The sequence below is a fragment of the Ptychodera flava genome, chromosome 14 (assembly GCF_041260155.1).
Source record: "Ptychodera flava strain L36383 chromosome 14, AS_Pfla_20210202, whole genome shotgun sequence".
NCBI lineage: Eukaryota > Metazoa > Hemichordata > Enteropneusta > Ptychoderidae > Ptychodera > Ptychodera flava.
The window spans coordinates 30,483,516-30,500,489 of NC_091941.1; the positions used below are offsets into that span (position 1 = coordinate 30,483,516).

The window sequence follows — 16,974 nt, forward strand, 5'->3', positions numbered from 1 at the left end:
TGACATAGCCAGAGTACCTGCCATATCTGCAAATTCTTCTCTCTCCGTTTCTGATACAGATTCGATGTGATCGCTTTTACAATTGTAATGAGATATTGCAGTGATAGTAGGGGAGAGAAATTCCCCAGCATAGTTTAAGACCAGCCATAGCCGGCATTCTTGTTTGAGCATCGTGGATATAACGATTGTTATTGAGGTCGCGTGTAGGCTCGCCAGGAGTTCTTTGACGTGAGAACAATTCTCTATTTCTGTCGGAGTCTGGGTTAAAAATAGCGCCAGCTTCCTCTGATGAAACCAGTCTTCAATAAGCTTGCTAATTGCAGCTGTTTCTACCATTGGTGTCATTTCAGATGAGAGCAGTTAGAGGGAAATTGAAAAGAAATTATTATATTTTTAGAAGGAAGGAATAATTACCTATCATTGGAAATGATAGTCTGGTAGCAGACTTGAAATATAGACTCACAGTGACTTCCGGACATTTTCTATTTTGACTAAAAGCTTGCCTATTAATTTGTGTGTGTGTGTGTGTGTGTGTGTGTGTGTACATAAAAAATAAAAATGAGCTCATAAAAATACATTTGGTACCTGCTACTCTAGTTTGGTGATGAATGGGGTATGAGTGCGCGGAGATGGTTGATAGACTGCCAGTCCCAGTCTGCAGTGAAAATTTCTGTCATTTCAGGAATCGATCGAAGTATTTCAAAAAACAATAGAGTTACAGCCAGACTGTGTTGACTGTATCAGAAGCCTTGGACATGCATACAGGTCAGTTACCTCATCAATTTTTGTTTCCATGACATACATTAGTGTTGTCATGACAACCGTTTCAAATCAGACCACCTGTTATAAGCACAAAGAGTTCAGGCATGTGTTTGCTTGTTTTCCGTTCACTCATTTGTTTGCTTATTTCGGAAGTGATTTGCGACTTTATATTCCTTGTATCTTCCAACACACTTAAAAAGATGCAGCAAAATTGATTATAAATTACAGATTTTGGGTCAAAATGTTTATTTTGGAATATTTCATAAAGCAATTGACTGTGAAAAGAAGAGATAAACTGAGAACTGCATTGTGTTCATAATTTACCTTGCATGTTGTTTTTAAGTCTTTGTATCTTTCTTGTCTTTGCAAATATTGAAACAATACAGGGTCAGTCAAAGGTGTTGTCTATATCATGTCCATGGTCTCAATATCAAGTCAGCATATGATCAAGTGTCACTTCATAACCATTCCCCATCACAAGAAATTTCATTTGGAATTTCATCAGTGACTTTTTTTACTCCCATGTTGACATAAACAGTGAAATGTAGCAAGTGTACTGCATTTGTCAGAAACGGAATTCCTCATTCGAACAGCACTGTAACAAAGGAATGGAGAATGTCCTGTCAACGCGGTATGGCTTCTTGAAAACATCACAAGAACACGGACCATCAAATTTTCCTTTTCAGTCGCTGTCTGGTTGTCCATGGGATTCCGTCACGTACAAATCTGAGTTTCACAGTAACACACACAGACAGTCTTTTTCTTGTAGGCTGTCAGAAGGCATTGGAGCATAATGAATTTGTTTATCAATATGAGGTAGCAACAGAGACTGAATATGTTGATAGATTCAGGCAACTTTTCTGCCATTTAATAAAACCACTTTCTCAATTTTATGTGAAATTTTTTGTTTTCTTTTTCAGGGAGTTGGGTGATTTTGAGTCGGCCATGACACATTTTAACAATGCTCTGAGCTTGCAAGAGGATCACGTCCAGTCTCTTCAGCTTAGGGGCTCACTGCTTTATCAAAGCGGTAGACCTCTAGAAGCCATAGACAATTTTAAAGTTAGTACCTGAGTTGTCTCTTTAAGGTAGTATGCACCTCAGAAGTGAAAGACTTAAACTTTTGCTCAAACTCTCCTTCAGGAATCTTTCAACCATTCTCTTTCAAAATCAAGAATAAAAATAGGGGGTCACTGTGCAAATTTTAGTACTAGAGAAACAAATTACTCAAGATTTAAGGATATTTGAAATTCAAAATGGCCGCCATCCCTGTGTTAACTCTATGGAGGCAAAATAAAATTTTCGAATTTCGAAAAACTAAGTCAATGAAAAGTTTTCTTATATCAAGAGCTTCAAAATGAGCCCCACAAGTGGTAGATCAGAAAAGAATTGAAAAAGTTAAGTCTGAATATTTGTCCTTGAGGCGCGATCTACCTTAAAAGGCAAATGATATTGACATCAAGGGTTGGTATAAGACACATCTCAGTATCTGACAGTAAACATTGATTTTGGGTAAATGTTCACTTTGAAACAGTCTTTTAAAAAGTTTATGAAATGAATTGATGAGTTGGCTAGCTGTGTTTTAACACAAAGCACATTTGGTGAGGGGTGGACCATTTGATTTGGGGGCGGGAGCTGGAGGAAATGTGTACGGCAACAGTGTTGAAAATCCTCCAATCCCCTCCCAAAATTCAAATAGTCCACCACTAACATAAAGGGAAAGACATAAATGGGTCTAATCATACATTCACCAACAATCTTGTGATGTTTTCATCTAGAGTGAGAGTTGTGACATGACTTTCAAGGGTGAATAGTAAATTAAGTAAGTCTTGACCACAGCAATATCCTGGTATGTCCTGTATTCGTTCATCAGATATGTTTTGTCTTGAACTTGAAGTTGTTATACTTTGCAAATTCAAATTTTTCTTCCGAGTTCACCATGTTTGTTTGACATTTTAGTATGTTACAGTGTACTCTTATTCCTGAGATGCATTCTTTTGTGGAACTCTTATTCAAGTTTAGGGTTAAAGATCATGATCTCTCTTTACCCATTAACCACCGTCGTTCTAAACCACTCAGTTTCAGAAATTCATTCATGATAGCTGTGAATCAATAATATCAATCTTACATATACCTGTGATGTCTTTCTCTAATTTAAGGTAATTTTTTTGGTTTGTTCTTACATAGACTCTGCTCTTCTCTTTTCAGAGTTGCACCGTCCTAGATCCCGGCAACGAAGCCTGTGAATATATGCACGGCCTTTCCTATGCCTCCATCGGTCAGTTCTATGAGGCTGTCAAGTCTAACACAAAAGTTCTGCTGAACACACCGTCTCCTGGACAAAAACACACCAATGAATTTGGCAGGGTTCTTTATCTGAGAGGTTTGTAGGATTTACTTGGCTTCATATCATGTTGTAGAAAAAATACTACGGTAAACTGTGCAAAAAACTATGCTATGTGTACAGTGTGTGATGTTTGTAATGAAGACAAAAAGGAAACTTTGAATTCTGTTAATACCATGTTGCAATGTATATCAGGCCAAGCTAATAGGAAATCTTCATCTTTCAGTCTACCTACCAGGGAGTACCTCATCAAACCATGAAACATTGCAATGGAATTTTCACTTCACCGTATTTTTATTTTGTAATATCAGCTAATTGACAACTTCGTGCTAAAAATAGCCATTATCTTTCTCATTAATGTATACATAAAGCAGATTTTCTTTTGGTTTCACATCTGTTCTGTGTCATGATAGTCAAGATATCAAATTGTTCTGTAGTTTCATGTCGTGTTTTCTCACTTGGCCCAATTATCATATAGACGGAAGGGTTATATCACTTGGTAGAAAATTAATAAGACTTGCTGGAGCGGAAGAAATTATTCAATTTTTTTTTACATGGAACTGAAAGTCTCCTTAAATTTTTGTCGCATAACCAGACATGTAAGATCTGTGGTGACCTTTCCATTTTTGACTTCCAGCCAAAGAGTGTCCCAGTCTACAAATTAACTGAAAATTAGCGTCATAGCTGTGCAATCTGCTGCCGAAGTAACCAGAGAGATGTGAACTAAATGTGAACTCAGTGACATGTTTTCTGTATCAAAAGCTGGAGAGGTAGTCTTGTTTGCATGTATCTACTCACAGGTTCTTTGTTTCCAATTAGTAGAGGCTAAATTGGCTGCCTTGTGTTAGAATGGAATGAACATCGCAACACTGTCAACTTAGTTCCAGACAACACTGTGATTATGTCTGCTGATGGTAATGGGGCCATAGAGTGATCCATTCTAAGGCATAACATATCTTTTGAATAGCGAGGGAATTTAGAAAGCCATGTTTGGATAATTCAGTGTCGGTGGGTGCCAATATTAATTTGGTAGATGGCTGCCAAACACCAATCCATAAACAAGATACAGAAAGTGTACATGTGTAAAATTTAGAGTTACAATACTTCAGAGGAAAGTCCAGGCCTCCACCAGATGTTTATGACATGACTGTGCTTGGCAACAAGCCATTCATTGTTTTCATAGCGTTACCAACAGTTTGAGAGAAATGATATTCACCTTTATTCGTGCTTGCACTTGCACCCCAAAACCCGTTCAGAAAGGATTCTATTACAATACAATATTGACAAAAGCAAATAAGATTTTAAATGCGCGTTTTCTTGATAGAATTTTTACTCTTATTCTCAAATTTCACGTGGTATTTAATTCTCTTGAGTTGTCTTTGCTGTGGACCTTCAAGAAATGCCTGAAGTATTTCCATTCAAAGTATTGGATGATGAGGAATGATTTGTTCTTGAATGTTGTAAAGTATCTACGCACTTTCACCTCGCTTAGTCTTTTTGAAAATTTGACATCTTTGAAAATGATTGGACTGAACAAAGCATGACATTGAAAGTGTGAAAAATAGGAGAAATGTTGAATCGAAGAGGTAGTAATTGGCATAAAAAAACAGTTGATGATTTCTGTACTGTTGAATAATTGCGTTCACTTAATTCTAGTCAACATGTCATTGTTAAAACAGGCTCTGAAGGTTGTGCATGCCTTGAATATACCTAACACCTAACACCTTTCCATTCCACTTTCTTACGTTTGAAATTCAAAATGGCCACCATCCCTGTGTTAACAGTTAACTCTATAGGGAAATATGAAGTTTTAATTAGTCCCCACGGACACCGTCCGGGGGGACTTATAGGTTTGGTCATGTCCGTGCGTGCGTGCGTGCGTGCCTGCGTCAGTGCGTCCGTCCGTCCGTCCGTTCACGCAGATATCTCAGAGATGCCTGGAGCGATTTCATTCAAACGCGGTACAAGGATTACTTCATATGTCATACAGATGCACGTCGATTTGTTTTGTGGTACGATCCAATATGGCTGCCAGGCGGCCATTTTATTACGATTTTTTCATGTACAGAGCCATAACTCAGGCATGTTTCAACTGATTTTATTCAAAGTTGGTACAAGGACATTGACCAATGTCATAGATATGCATGTCAATTTTTTTTTGTGATATGATCCAATATGGCCGCCGTGCGGCCATTTTGTTACGATTTTTTCATGTACAGAGCCATAACTCAGGCATATCACAACCGATTTTATTCAAACTTGGTACAAGGACATTCACGTATGTCATACATATGCACGTCAATTTGTTTTGTGATAAAATCCAATATGGCCGCCAGGCAGCCATTTTATTATGATTTTTTCATGTACAGAATCATTACTCAGGCATGTTTCAACAGATTTTATTCAAAGTTGGTACAAGGACATTGACCAATGTCATAGCTATGCACATTGATTTGTTTTGTGATACAATCCAATATGGCCGCTGTGTGGCCATTTTATTACGTTTTTTCATGTCCAGAACCATAACTCAGACATGTATCAAGCGAATTTATTCAAAGTTGGTACAAGGACATTGACCAATGTCATATATATGCACCTTAATTTGTTTTGTGATACAATCCAATATGGCTGCTGTGCGGCCATTTTGTTATGATTTTTTCATGTCCAGAACCATAACTCAGACATGTATCAAGCGAATTTATTCGAAGTTGGTACAAGGACATTGACCAATGTCATATATATGCATCTTAATTTGTTTTGTGATACAATCCAATATGGCTGCTGTGCGGCCATTTTGTTATGATTTTTTTCATGTACAAAGCCATAACTCAGGCATATCTCAACCGATTTTAATCCAAGTTGGTACAAGGACATTCACCTATGTCATACATATGCACATTGATTTGTTTTGGATACGATCCAATATGGCCACCGTGTGGCAATTTTATTACGATTTTTTCATGTCTTGAACTACAACTCAGACATGTATCAAGCGAATTTATTCAAAAGTATTTTTATCACAGACCTAATGAAGAGGACTCTATCCTCTCTGAGGACCTGTAATCAAAGTACCCATTAACAAGTGGGGACTGTGTCATCAACGATGACTTGTTTTTTATGAAACTGAGAAGATGAACATTTTATTTACTCCTAGAGCTTCAAAATGAGCTCCAATGAGCAGTAGATCAGAAAAGTGTTTTAAAAATATAATGGTCTGAACAGCAGCTCCCAGGGCATATTCTACCTTTATATATGAGTTTTGAATTCTTTCACCGCCAGAGATTAATATATCTCTGTCGTTGCTAATAGGATTTCTAATCCTTCAATAACAGTACATACACAGTAATGGAAGGAAAGAGTGAAAGAAGATGGATATCAGTCATCCCTAACTCTCAGATTACATTTTCCATTATCAGGACGTTTACCCCTTGACATTCTACCCTCCAGACATTTTCCACCCACCAGGTAGGGCTAGAGTTAGGGAGAGGTCAGGGTAGGTTTCCAGTGGGTAAATGTCAGAGGGTAACTGTCCTAGAACACCATCAGCAGACTCAAATCCCTTGTTTGTATGAGGATGGTCACCCCCTGCACATTTACCACCTTAAAATGGTTGAACCTAGGGGGCTTGGATGAGTGTCTGGTGGGTAAAAATTCAGGGGATAGATGTCCTATAACCAGATTCTCCTATTTTGTCCCTACTGTTTCTTATTTCTCTGTCTATCTTTTCTTTCCTCAGAGTATTCAAGATACTTACATGCGAGGCTGGACACACCAGTAGCTGAGTACAACATGGATCTAGAATTGCAGGGTAATTTTAAGGATAACTGGGCAAAAGGTGTTCCGTTCAAATTCCCGGGCTACGAGGAACAGCCTGGGTTATCTCCTGAAATCAGGTGAGATTGAAATTTACACAGGTATGACCTTTCATCCTTAAGTTTCGTATATAAAGAGCTGGACATGACATGGACATGACACTTTTCTGAAAGCACTGTGAAGCATGGAACAGAGATGTTGTTTGGTACACCAAATACTGTTGTTTGATTATAAAAGATGATATGAATTATTAACAGTGCCGTAGATTTTCAGAACTATGTTAGCAAGCCCAGCAGAACTCTGTGTTCAGGTTGGTATGTGACTTGGCTTCCTCAGCAACTTTTTACAATATTTTTGTTTGTGTGTTTTCTTTCAGTGATGTAGAAGCGATGCAGTTTCATGAACTTTCAGAGGACGCACAGACGTTAATATGCAAAGCAGCCAGAATAGGTCCTCTCATGCAGTACAGTGCCGATGGTTTCCTACCCAATGTGCGCAGCCATCTTGCCATGGGAATGGCTGTCCTGGAAATCGCACAGACCATCCAGCAGTATTGGAAGTCACCAAAAATATTAAAAGCCCTCATTGGCAGGAAATGGAGGGAAGTCTTTGATATTGCAGTCAAGTGGAGAAGGTGCGTATGCTGTTTTGATTAATTATTAAATAAAGATTCAATTTTTTTCCCCCAAGTTCACTAGTTGTCCAAGTGATTGGACCTGTGAGAATTTCCATCTGAATGGATGAACAGAGTGACTCGTAACAGCAGAAGGAAGTCTTGTTTATGTAAACTATTGATGAAAATGAACAGTTAAATGCCACTTGGACTGTTATATTTTGGTGGACCTTTTTACCACTTATCTGGGTCAAGAATCTCATGACCCTTCCGAACAATGCAGGCTATCCATAACACAGACTTTTCTGCACTGTGACAGGGAGTCTACATGTACACACATGTGTCATGCTTCTGTTTAGACATTTTCCTAGGTTGCATGAAAAGAAATCTCCTTTTTAAATAAAAATACATATCTTACAAACAAATTGGTATCACAATCAGCAAGTCTGTACTGATACTGTGAACTATGGAACTATGGAAGATTGGCAGCCAGGTATCATTTTAAATACAAAAATTGAGAGTGAAATTTAGATGTTCAATGTGAGGGTGCCTTAAATTCCCAACATTCCAGATGAAAGAGCGTTGACTATCCTTGATTCAAGTTACGCATTGTTTGATTGTATTTTCATGGAATAGTCTTTGTGAACAGTGCAGATTATTGTTATTGATTTGGTGAGACTGGTTAAGGTAGTACACATTTCAAAATTGAAAGACTTAAAACTTTTCCTCAAAACTTACCGTATTCCCTTTTGAAATCAAGAATAAAAATTAGGGGTCTCTGTGCAAAATTTGATACTAGAGAAAGTTTTTTTGGGAGGACCCTCCCAGCATTATGAAACAATTTGACCCCCTAGGATTATGGTGATTTGTAAAGTTGTTCTGTTTGGGCCCAATGTACTTAAGCATAGCCAAACTTGTCTTCTGTGTCAGTTTTCAACCACAGCTCATGATTTGTTACAATCCATGAATGCTTAACAAATCATGAAAAAATTACACACTGCAGGAAATATGTGGGATAATGCCAAATTTTGTGGTTTGGAGTCAAAGTGTACTTTCATTCCAAAATATTGTATTCATAACAAGTAATCTCATTTTCAAATATTTGAATTGACTTTGACATTGACATGTCCTTCACTTACCAAGTGATCAGATATAAGCTCAAATATGTATGTGTACAAACATCAAACCCCACACAATAATACACCTTTGTCACTGTTAGTGTTACTCAAACATCTCTGCTACCAACTGGTTTTCAAGGAATACATACATCTTGTTTTTTAACAGATTGGTAGATCCTGATCAGCCAGTGCTATGGTTGGACATGATGCCATCAAAGAGCATACAGGCTGGATTCAACAGTCACATGCATTTGATCAGGGGTCAGGTGACCAACGTCAGGTACACCAGATATTTTGACGTGGTCTTCAACATGACAAAGAAGATGGTGGGACAATACGGGTAAGAATTGCACATTCTTCTGATCAGTTAACTGACTGCAGTCATTACAGCTTTGGAGTGGTCCATTGCCACGTTTTTATCGTTACCAAACGTCATACCCATGGAATTTTGAAGATTGAAGTTTTTTGCCAATGTTAATCAAACATTCAAGGCCTAATGATACTCATGTGACTACATAGTCATCCTATATTCTCGAACACATAGTATGACATTTTTAACTAGATTATGAATTTTTTCTTTATAAATCATACAGACAATTTTGAAGTTTTTGAAAATAAGCCAGCATGATATTGCAATGTAGAATCCTGCAAAAAGTATGATTGAAATTTACGGAAAGGATATAAAGTACATAGTAGTTTGTATGTCAAATATCATAAAGGTGCACTGTTAGTTGATTGGGTCAACAGCGCCCTCTACAGATCGTATGTGAATCAACATTTGCAGTTCACTCACACTTCAGCGTGGGCGGAGATGATTCAAGTGCATTGAACCTTATCTCTTAAGCTGTGAAATTCTAACAGCATACACATATGCATGATTGAATTATCAGAGTTATGAAGTTATACTGGTTGACATCTGGTCATATATGATATGAATGTGTAAAATGGCCAAATGAAATTCTGATATTAGATTCTCAGTTCCATGAGCTGCTGGATCATCACCTGCTTGGCCTTTGACTCATTAAACTTCTTTGCAATGGAAAAATGTTGGGGTGTTAAATGATTGGAAGAAAATGTAGAAAGGTGTTAGGCCAATAGGGAAATTAGCTTGTTTCTGGTCACTGGGCGCATCCCGTTAGGACCTGCACTTCATGGTCTGGTCAACATAAGCAACTCTTTGGCATTCCCAACCAACACAACGAGCACACAATCTCAATGATTCATGGTTATGCATTACTAACATGATTAGACTTAGTTTGTGGCGCTACCTTCCATCACACTCCAAATATACTACAAATGAAGGGAAATGTTATCGCAGTTATTGTAAAAACATACTAGTTTCGATCTCTGATGTTCAAGCAATAACAATAATAATGAGTTGACCAAAAATGTCATGGTAACAGGAAATCTTTTATTGATCATCAAGACACTCATTTCTTTCCTCAGTGTGAATGGTAAGCGGACAGAGAGGGACATTTCGAATGCGCTGGAAAAAATCACAACCTGCGAAGAGCTGCTGAGGTTTGTCAAGAAGATAAAAGGCAACAAGAACAGCGGGCCGGGTTTCATGGTGGCCACAAAACTGAGCAGTGTCAAGGACAAGAACCTGAGATACGACGGTGTCATGTTCACCATGACAGGCGATGGGTAGGTTGATTGGTTGGGATTGGTTTCAAAACTGAACTCAATGGTGTGTTGTGCATGGATAACATGGATTTGGTAACTGAATTGTGATGTCATGGAGATGCAGAAAGATTTCCTGTGACCATGACAATTTTGGTTGACTTAGTACTTCAAAAACAATAAAAGAGCTAATTTACAATTCATTTTAACAGAAGATTCAGGTTTTAGCCTGACAAGACTCGTCTTTCATCAGTGTATTTCTTTAACCCGTCAACCCCTATTTTCCAAAACATTTCACATTCACCTTTGATAACAATGGTCATAGACTAAACCGTGGCGGTGAAAGGGGTTAAAATGTAAAATGCTCGGAAGATGTTCCACTTTTGCTAGGTTTCATAATTACTATTTTGGACTAATACAACATGAACACCTAAGACATGGTCAACAAAAAGTTTCGTAGAACCTTGTGGGAATATTTGAAGGCCTCAGCTGTGTATCAGCTGGTACCAAATTTGTCTCCTGTGATACTTTTCAAAATTTAGAACAAAATAGAGACTAACAGCTGGTGTTCACACATTATCTTATGAACAAAACATGCCGTTCAGGGTCATACGTCGTAACAATTACAAGTAGGGTCAGTGGTACAGCATATGTTAATTTGCAGAATTCAGATATGGCATGGATGTTTGTTATATATTTACCTTTTCACTAACATGGTTTGGCTTAAACCCTTTGTTATCATTGGTGCTTGTGGACCTGTTCACAGGGCATGGGGTGGACAGGTGAATACCCAGAGTTAAAAAAGTTTAATGTATAACTTCCCTGCTGGGGTTTTTTTCCATAGAAATGGGTACTTATTTTCAATAGACACTGCTACGACCAAAAAACGCACAGAGCAGTACCATGCAGAGTTAGAGTACATATGGAATCTTTTAACAGAAGAAGCTAGGAAAGGTCAAACCAGGGACATGGTGAGTTGTACTTTTGCCTTTTTTATTGCTTGTGCATAGATTATGTAAGATTAAACTACACACACCACTGTTCAGTGTTTTATATTTAACAGTATCATAGTTCAGAATTGTGATAGTGTTCAGATTTCAGCCAAGAGATGTTATGATTATTTCATTGACAATGCTATAATCAATATTTAAAATTTACATGTTCACATTTCACATTTCTCATTGCTGTGTGCACCGCTGAACACGCAAATTTCCTTCTATTCTGATGTCAGACACAGAATCTGTGTGTAGATATGTAGATTATGTGCTTTCATTCAAAGCAAAGTCACATTGGCCTGGTCAAACAAAGACTTGGTGATCCCAGCTCAACAAATTATGAAACTTCAAATGGAAAGTATGTGATATCATGCAAGTTACCATTAACAAACTGGGTAGATTCAGTGAAACTTCATGACAGAAAGTGAAAGTAATTCCATTTGGTCTTCTCTTCCATTTCAGGACGTAGACTCAGTCATTAACTTAATATTATCTCTGGTCTACTATTTTTACAATTTAATGCCTCTTTCAAGAGGATCTAGGTAAGAACAATTATATTTTGCCTGAAAGTATCAAAATGTAAAATTAATGGACACCAAACAAGACATTTTACATACATCAATGTATTGTTAACTTCTCTAAATCAGTTTAAAAAAAATATTAATGTCAAATGTATTGTCTGCTGGTGGGAAAGTGACAATCTTTGACCCCTAGGAAATTTTAACTGTCATCCAGGTATGTCACATTGTTATGATCAAGTAAGGAATGTTTAGACTGTTTGAGAACATGATTGTTCCAAAAGGATATAAGTCGGCAGAGTATTGAATATCGCAATTCAGCAGATCCCAAGAAATACTGATATTGGAACTTTCTATGATATACTGTTGTTTCTATTGAAGAAAATCATGTGATCATTATTCATTTGACATGCAGTGTGGTGGCGTACTCCGTTGCCATGGGTCTGTTCATGGCCATAGGTAGGGAAATAACGGGCAAGATACCAAAAGGAAAACTGGTTGACATGGAAGCGATGTTGACCGGCAACCCGGATGCATTCACAGCGCTAGTCAAGAGTTGGATGAACATTCACAGGTAGGTGAAACATTTGATGAATCATATATTCTAGACGATATCTCAATGCTACAGGAACTCTTGCATTTACCTCACCATATTGGCCTCATTGTTTGTTATAGTACAGTACATTTTGCTTTTGATAACCTGTGTGACACAATATCAATGAGTCCAAACCAGCCATGGTTAATGTTTTAAGAACACTATCATTCCGATCAAATTGATGTATACATCACCCAATGAGAGAATTCCAGTGAAAAATGAACAATTGGTAAAGTCGTTGAAGAAATATTCATTATGATGGCTCTACCAATTTCCTCTTTATCCCTCCAAGTGTCTGGCATTTGTACTTTGATAGTTTTACTCGGCTGTGATTTGTATTTTTCAACTCAGAATTGACCCTATGCTTCAGCTTGTTTTCAGAATAATATGACCAGAAACCTCACCCTTAATGTTTATACCTGTATGAATATTATCTCTCTCTAGCAGTTTTACTCATTTTTAATGGGCCAGTAATGCCAACTTTTGATGAATCTTTGATTAATTTTATTTTGTCTGTCAACTGTAACTTCTTATTCTACTCCCAACAGAATGTTGAAACACCCACTATTTAGCTTGTTGATTTAGTGTCTATATGTGTAGAATGCATTGTTATTGTTTACATTTGAATTCTAGTCCGGACCAGATGTCACTTTTCAACAATAACAAAGCAGTTTACACATGTACAGGCTGAGTTGACAAGCTGAACACGGTGTAAATCAACATTCTTTGGGGAGAAGAACAAGGAATTATGGTTAACATTCAAAACAAATATGGTGAAAAAATTATCAAAAGTTAGCATTACTGGCCCCTTCTTAAACATGAAATGCAGACTATACATCAAAGACTTCATGTCACACTGTTAGAGCTTCATTTGTGACATTCATTCATAAATACGGTTTTATTTACTAAATACAAAAAATTCAAATGATTTTCACATAGGAATAATTCACTGACTTGCAATTTTTCATAGTAATGGCGTGTGCATTTCTCTTCACAGGTCGTCAACAAACCTTTCTGTCCTGCCAAAAGTTTCAGACACATTCCCGACACTGAGGACAATGCTGGAAATTCTCGTCGTTGGCTCCGATACTTGCTAACTCACAGATGCTGTGCCAGAACCAGTCAAGTCCAGCCTTTCCTACAACTGAATCTGATTCCAAGACAGGAGAAATTACTTTTTTTTAAAAAGAGTATTATATATATTGTCTACGTGATCCTAAAAGTCATACTAAAACTTTTTTTAATGCCATTTCTGACGACGTACACTGTATGTCGATATCAGGATGGCTTGAAAACTGGTGCAGAAATAAACCTTTGGAGATTTCACTAGCACTGTCACTACCCTTTGCTGCCCGTTGTAAGTGCAGCATTGTGAGTGTTTTGAAATTCTCTTTGGTGCATGCATTAATTCTTTCTACTCAAACACCTTTTAAACCTGAACGCAAAGACTTTTGAAGTCCAAAATTTTGTGGGATCAATATCAAGCTTGCTCTTGTAGTCATGGGGACCAAGAACCAGTGCGAAAATGTGATTTCTTCCACTTCTTTGTCATCTTCGTTTCCATCTGATCACCAATTGCTCCTTCTGTCAGAGAGTTAATTTTGTTTTTGGCAGCCATATTTTTAGAGAGAGGTGATGGGTCATTTACACCGTAGCGTAACATCTTCCTTTTACCAATGATTACTTACCCCTTTCAGTACTTTAGTTTGGCCCAAACCAATTATTATCGATGGTGCTTTTGGAGCTGTTCACAGGAATAGAGGTGAATAGAGGTGAACAGACAAAAACAAGGTGATTGACTGTAAGCTGATGAACTACACCAACAATGGTGGTTGTACCACTATTCTTTCCCACATTTTGTCCAAAAGAAATTCTGAAGTTCTCTTTGGTATACAAGGAATGACAAGAACAAGCACATATTATGTACTCCGATTTGAAATTTTCTGGCATTTTGAAACATCATTTTCCCAAAAGACTTAATTCCTGACTATATATTGTTTTCCAGTTCGTAATTTGGCTGATTCATATTTAGATAAGGGTCTTGGCAAGTGAATACAGCTCTCTGGGATTTTCAGGGTAACCACTAGTTTTTTCTCAGGATAAGAGTAAAGGTTATAGACCAAAACAGATGCATTCATTTTAAACAAAGAATTTTGTACAAAACACTCACTTGGTAACCCCACTACTACATTTTCCATGAAAGGGGATTTGACTGAGGTTATGATGCCTGAAAGACAAAGAATCGTACAAAATAATTAGAGGCATTGAAGGGAGGAACCTTCAAAAACTGTCCAGCTATCAAAATTCACTCTGAAATCAAACAGTAGTTGGATGAAAATAGTAATAATCTCACCAAATTTCTGCTACTTTCCCCTTGGAAAGTCAAACGGCAAAATATATGCTTATGAACCTCCTGAAATATTTTCAGCTCTCCTGAATTCAATTCTCCTAAATTGTTTGCATCAGTTTTTTTCATTTTTCACTGAAAAAGTTGTTGTTTAAAATGCTCTTATTTTGTGCTCTATAAGTTAACTCATGATAAAAAAAGTGAATGTAAAGCTGCTCCAGCCATTTCTTGCCCACATTGCATTCTTCCATGTATGTAGCACAGAACTGTGAAAGCTGCATTCAGTGTTCCAAGTCAGGTTTTTTGCAACAAGACATATCACACAAGTAACCTAGTATGCCATAGATGCAAGAAGTAACACCCCCCCCCCCCCCCAACCCCATCCAATACTGTCACTACACTTCAGTCAATGTTGGAGAAACTCTGGCGAGTTACAAGGGTTTGTAGGGGATGACTGATATTTGTAGATTTCAATCCAATGATGTTGCAGTGAACATAATATGATCAAAACCCTTCAGCCACACATTCCCTAAACACCAAGATTTAAAGAATGAACTCAGAAAAATTCTAGCTTTATTTTTGTTATTGGTTTTGTGGACTCTTTCAAAAGTCTGAAGTGGAAACAAAAGCATTGATGCATATGTTTTTCCTTCCAAAAGTTTCCTCGACACCCTCCATTACTAAAGTTCCCATCATCACCATCTTCCATGGAGACTAACACTGCCAGGATGACCTTAGATACCACATACTGGACAACTGCCTTCTAGCTCAGATACAGTGAAATATTAGTGAATCTTCTGATACGTTCCTTCTCTATAACTGCCAATAAATCCATTATATTTTATCATAGTAAAACACATGGGGTTTGGTTTTATTTCCTTCTTTGATATATTTGTACTTTCTTTTATATTTTTGATATAAAAGATTTCTTCAGGAGAACTTTTGAGAAATTAAATTCCCCCACCTCTGAATGTTATAAATATTCAACCAAAGGGAAAACCTTGTTTTTGAATTCAACTGCCAAAAGCTTGTGAACTGAAAGCTTACCAGACAGTGTGGTATACACATTAACAGACAAATGATGAATCCACTTGATATGTTACAGGACTGGCTCATTCATTCGTGAATTATTTTGAAAATTGTAAGTTGTTAATTAAAACCACGGCAGAAATCATATTTCATACTGTGTACTGAGTTCCAAGGACTTCAAGTATGGATGACTTCACTCTGTACAGTTTTATCCAGGTGCTAATAAAACATCCTGAAAAGTATATCCCATAATTATGGTGGTGTTTTTTTTTCAACGCCCCCAAAGCTTTTGGCTTTGATGGTACGTTTAAACTCTGTGCAAAGTGCACTTATACCTCAGAGATGCTGATTGAGAATTAATTTGAACTTGGTAAGTCAACTTGACAATAGATGCATTTGAGGTTCGTCTGGTTTACCCAAAATACATTCCTGTACACTTTAAGAAGAAATGTTACATTTGTTGAGCTAGCCCACAGGAACATGCATGGAGAGCGCCCTCAACCAATTAATCTTCACAATGAAGTGTTTATGGTAATATCGAAATTGTGATCACACGCATCTCACAACATTAATAACTGACTATTAAAGTTAGATAATTGTTCCTTGTTTTGCAGTGTGCTGTAAAATAATTTACAATCAGGTTCAAGACAAACTCACAATCATGCAGTACATTTCAAATTGGCCCAAGGAAGGAAATGTTACATTCCCATGACGATGCTTATAATTCCTTTGTTAATCTTGACCTACCTGGTTACACTGTTGTTACAAATATCTTCACTTGTAAACGATATTTACCAAGGACAGATTTTACATGACAATTAGAGACCACTTTCAGATGCTGTAAATGCAGCATTGGATGATTACAATGCTGCAGTTTCCAGGTTTTGCCATAAGAGGGCACCGTTGAATCCACTTTAAGAATTGTTGGCTATTCTCTTAACATTACAGCCATACAATACTTGTTGCAGATTGTTCGTACAAAGACTTTGCGTATATCAAGTATATGATGTGTTATGTTATATTGCTACAAAGACCCCTTTTTGGTAAAATTTTATTACTCTATCCTTCTATTTGATGCACAGAATCAGCGTTTCCTCCAGGTTTCTCTCACAAGGAGGAAGGTCCCGCTCTGATTTGAAATTTGGAGGATCTGATTGAGGGGGACCATAATAAACTATTTACATTTTAGTTTAATATGCAAATTAACTTTTTTCAAC

The 16,974-nt window shown here is 37.3% G+C and overlaps 2 protein-coding genes across 2 annotated transcripts in view; both read left to right on the forward strand.

The window, feature by feature from the left end:
* Positions 1–15,999, forward strand: part of LOC139150122 (tetratricopeptide repeat protein 13-like) — a 39,621-nt gene extending 23,622 nt beyond the window's left edge. Inside the window, exons 8-18 of the mRNA XM_070722292.1 lie at positions 683–765; positions 1,683–1,824; positions 2,971–3,145; positions 6,843–6,999; positions 7,296–7,553; positions 8,817–8,990; positions 10,097–10,297; positions 11,118–11,244; positions 11,731–11,810; positions 12,202–12,360; positions 13,379–15,999. Of these exons, the coding sequence (XP_070578393.1) occupies positions 683–765; positions 1,683–1,824; positions 2,971–3,145; positions 6,843–6,999; positions 7,296–7,553; positions 8,817–8,990; positions 10,097–10,297; positions 11,118–11,244; positions 11,731–11,810; positions 12,202–12,360; positions 13,379–13,478 (1,656 nt within the window). The 3' untranslated portion in view covers positions 13,479–15,999. The remainder of the gene's footprint in view (positions 1–682; positions 766–1,682; positions 1,825–2,970; positions 3,146–6,842; positions 7,000–7,295; positions 7,554–8,816; positions 8,991–10,096; positions 10,298–11,117; positions 11,245–11,730; positions 11,811–12,201; positions 12,361–13,378) is intronic.
* The window catches only part of LOC139150144 (small ribosomal subunit protein uS12m-like), a 629,842-nt gene that overhangs the window by 127,376 nt on the left and 485,492 nt on the right, over positions 1–16,974 (forward strand). The window lies entirely within an intron of this gene.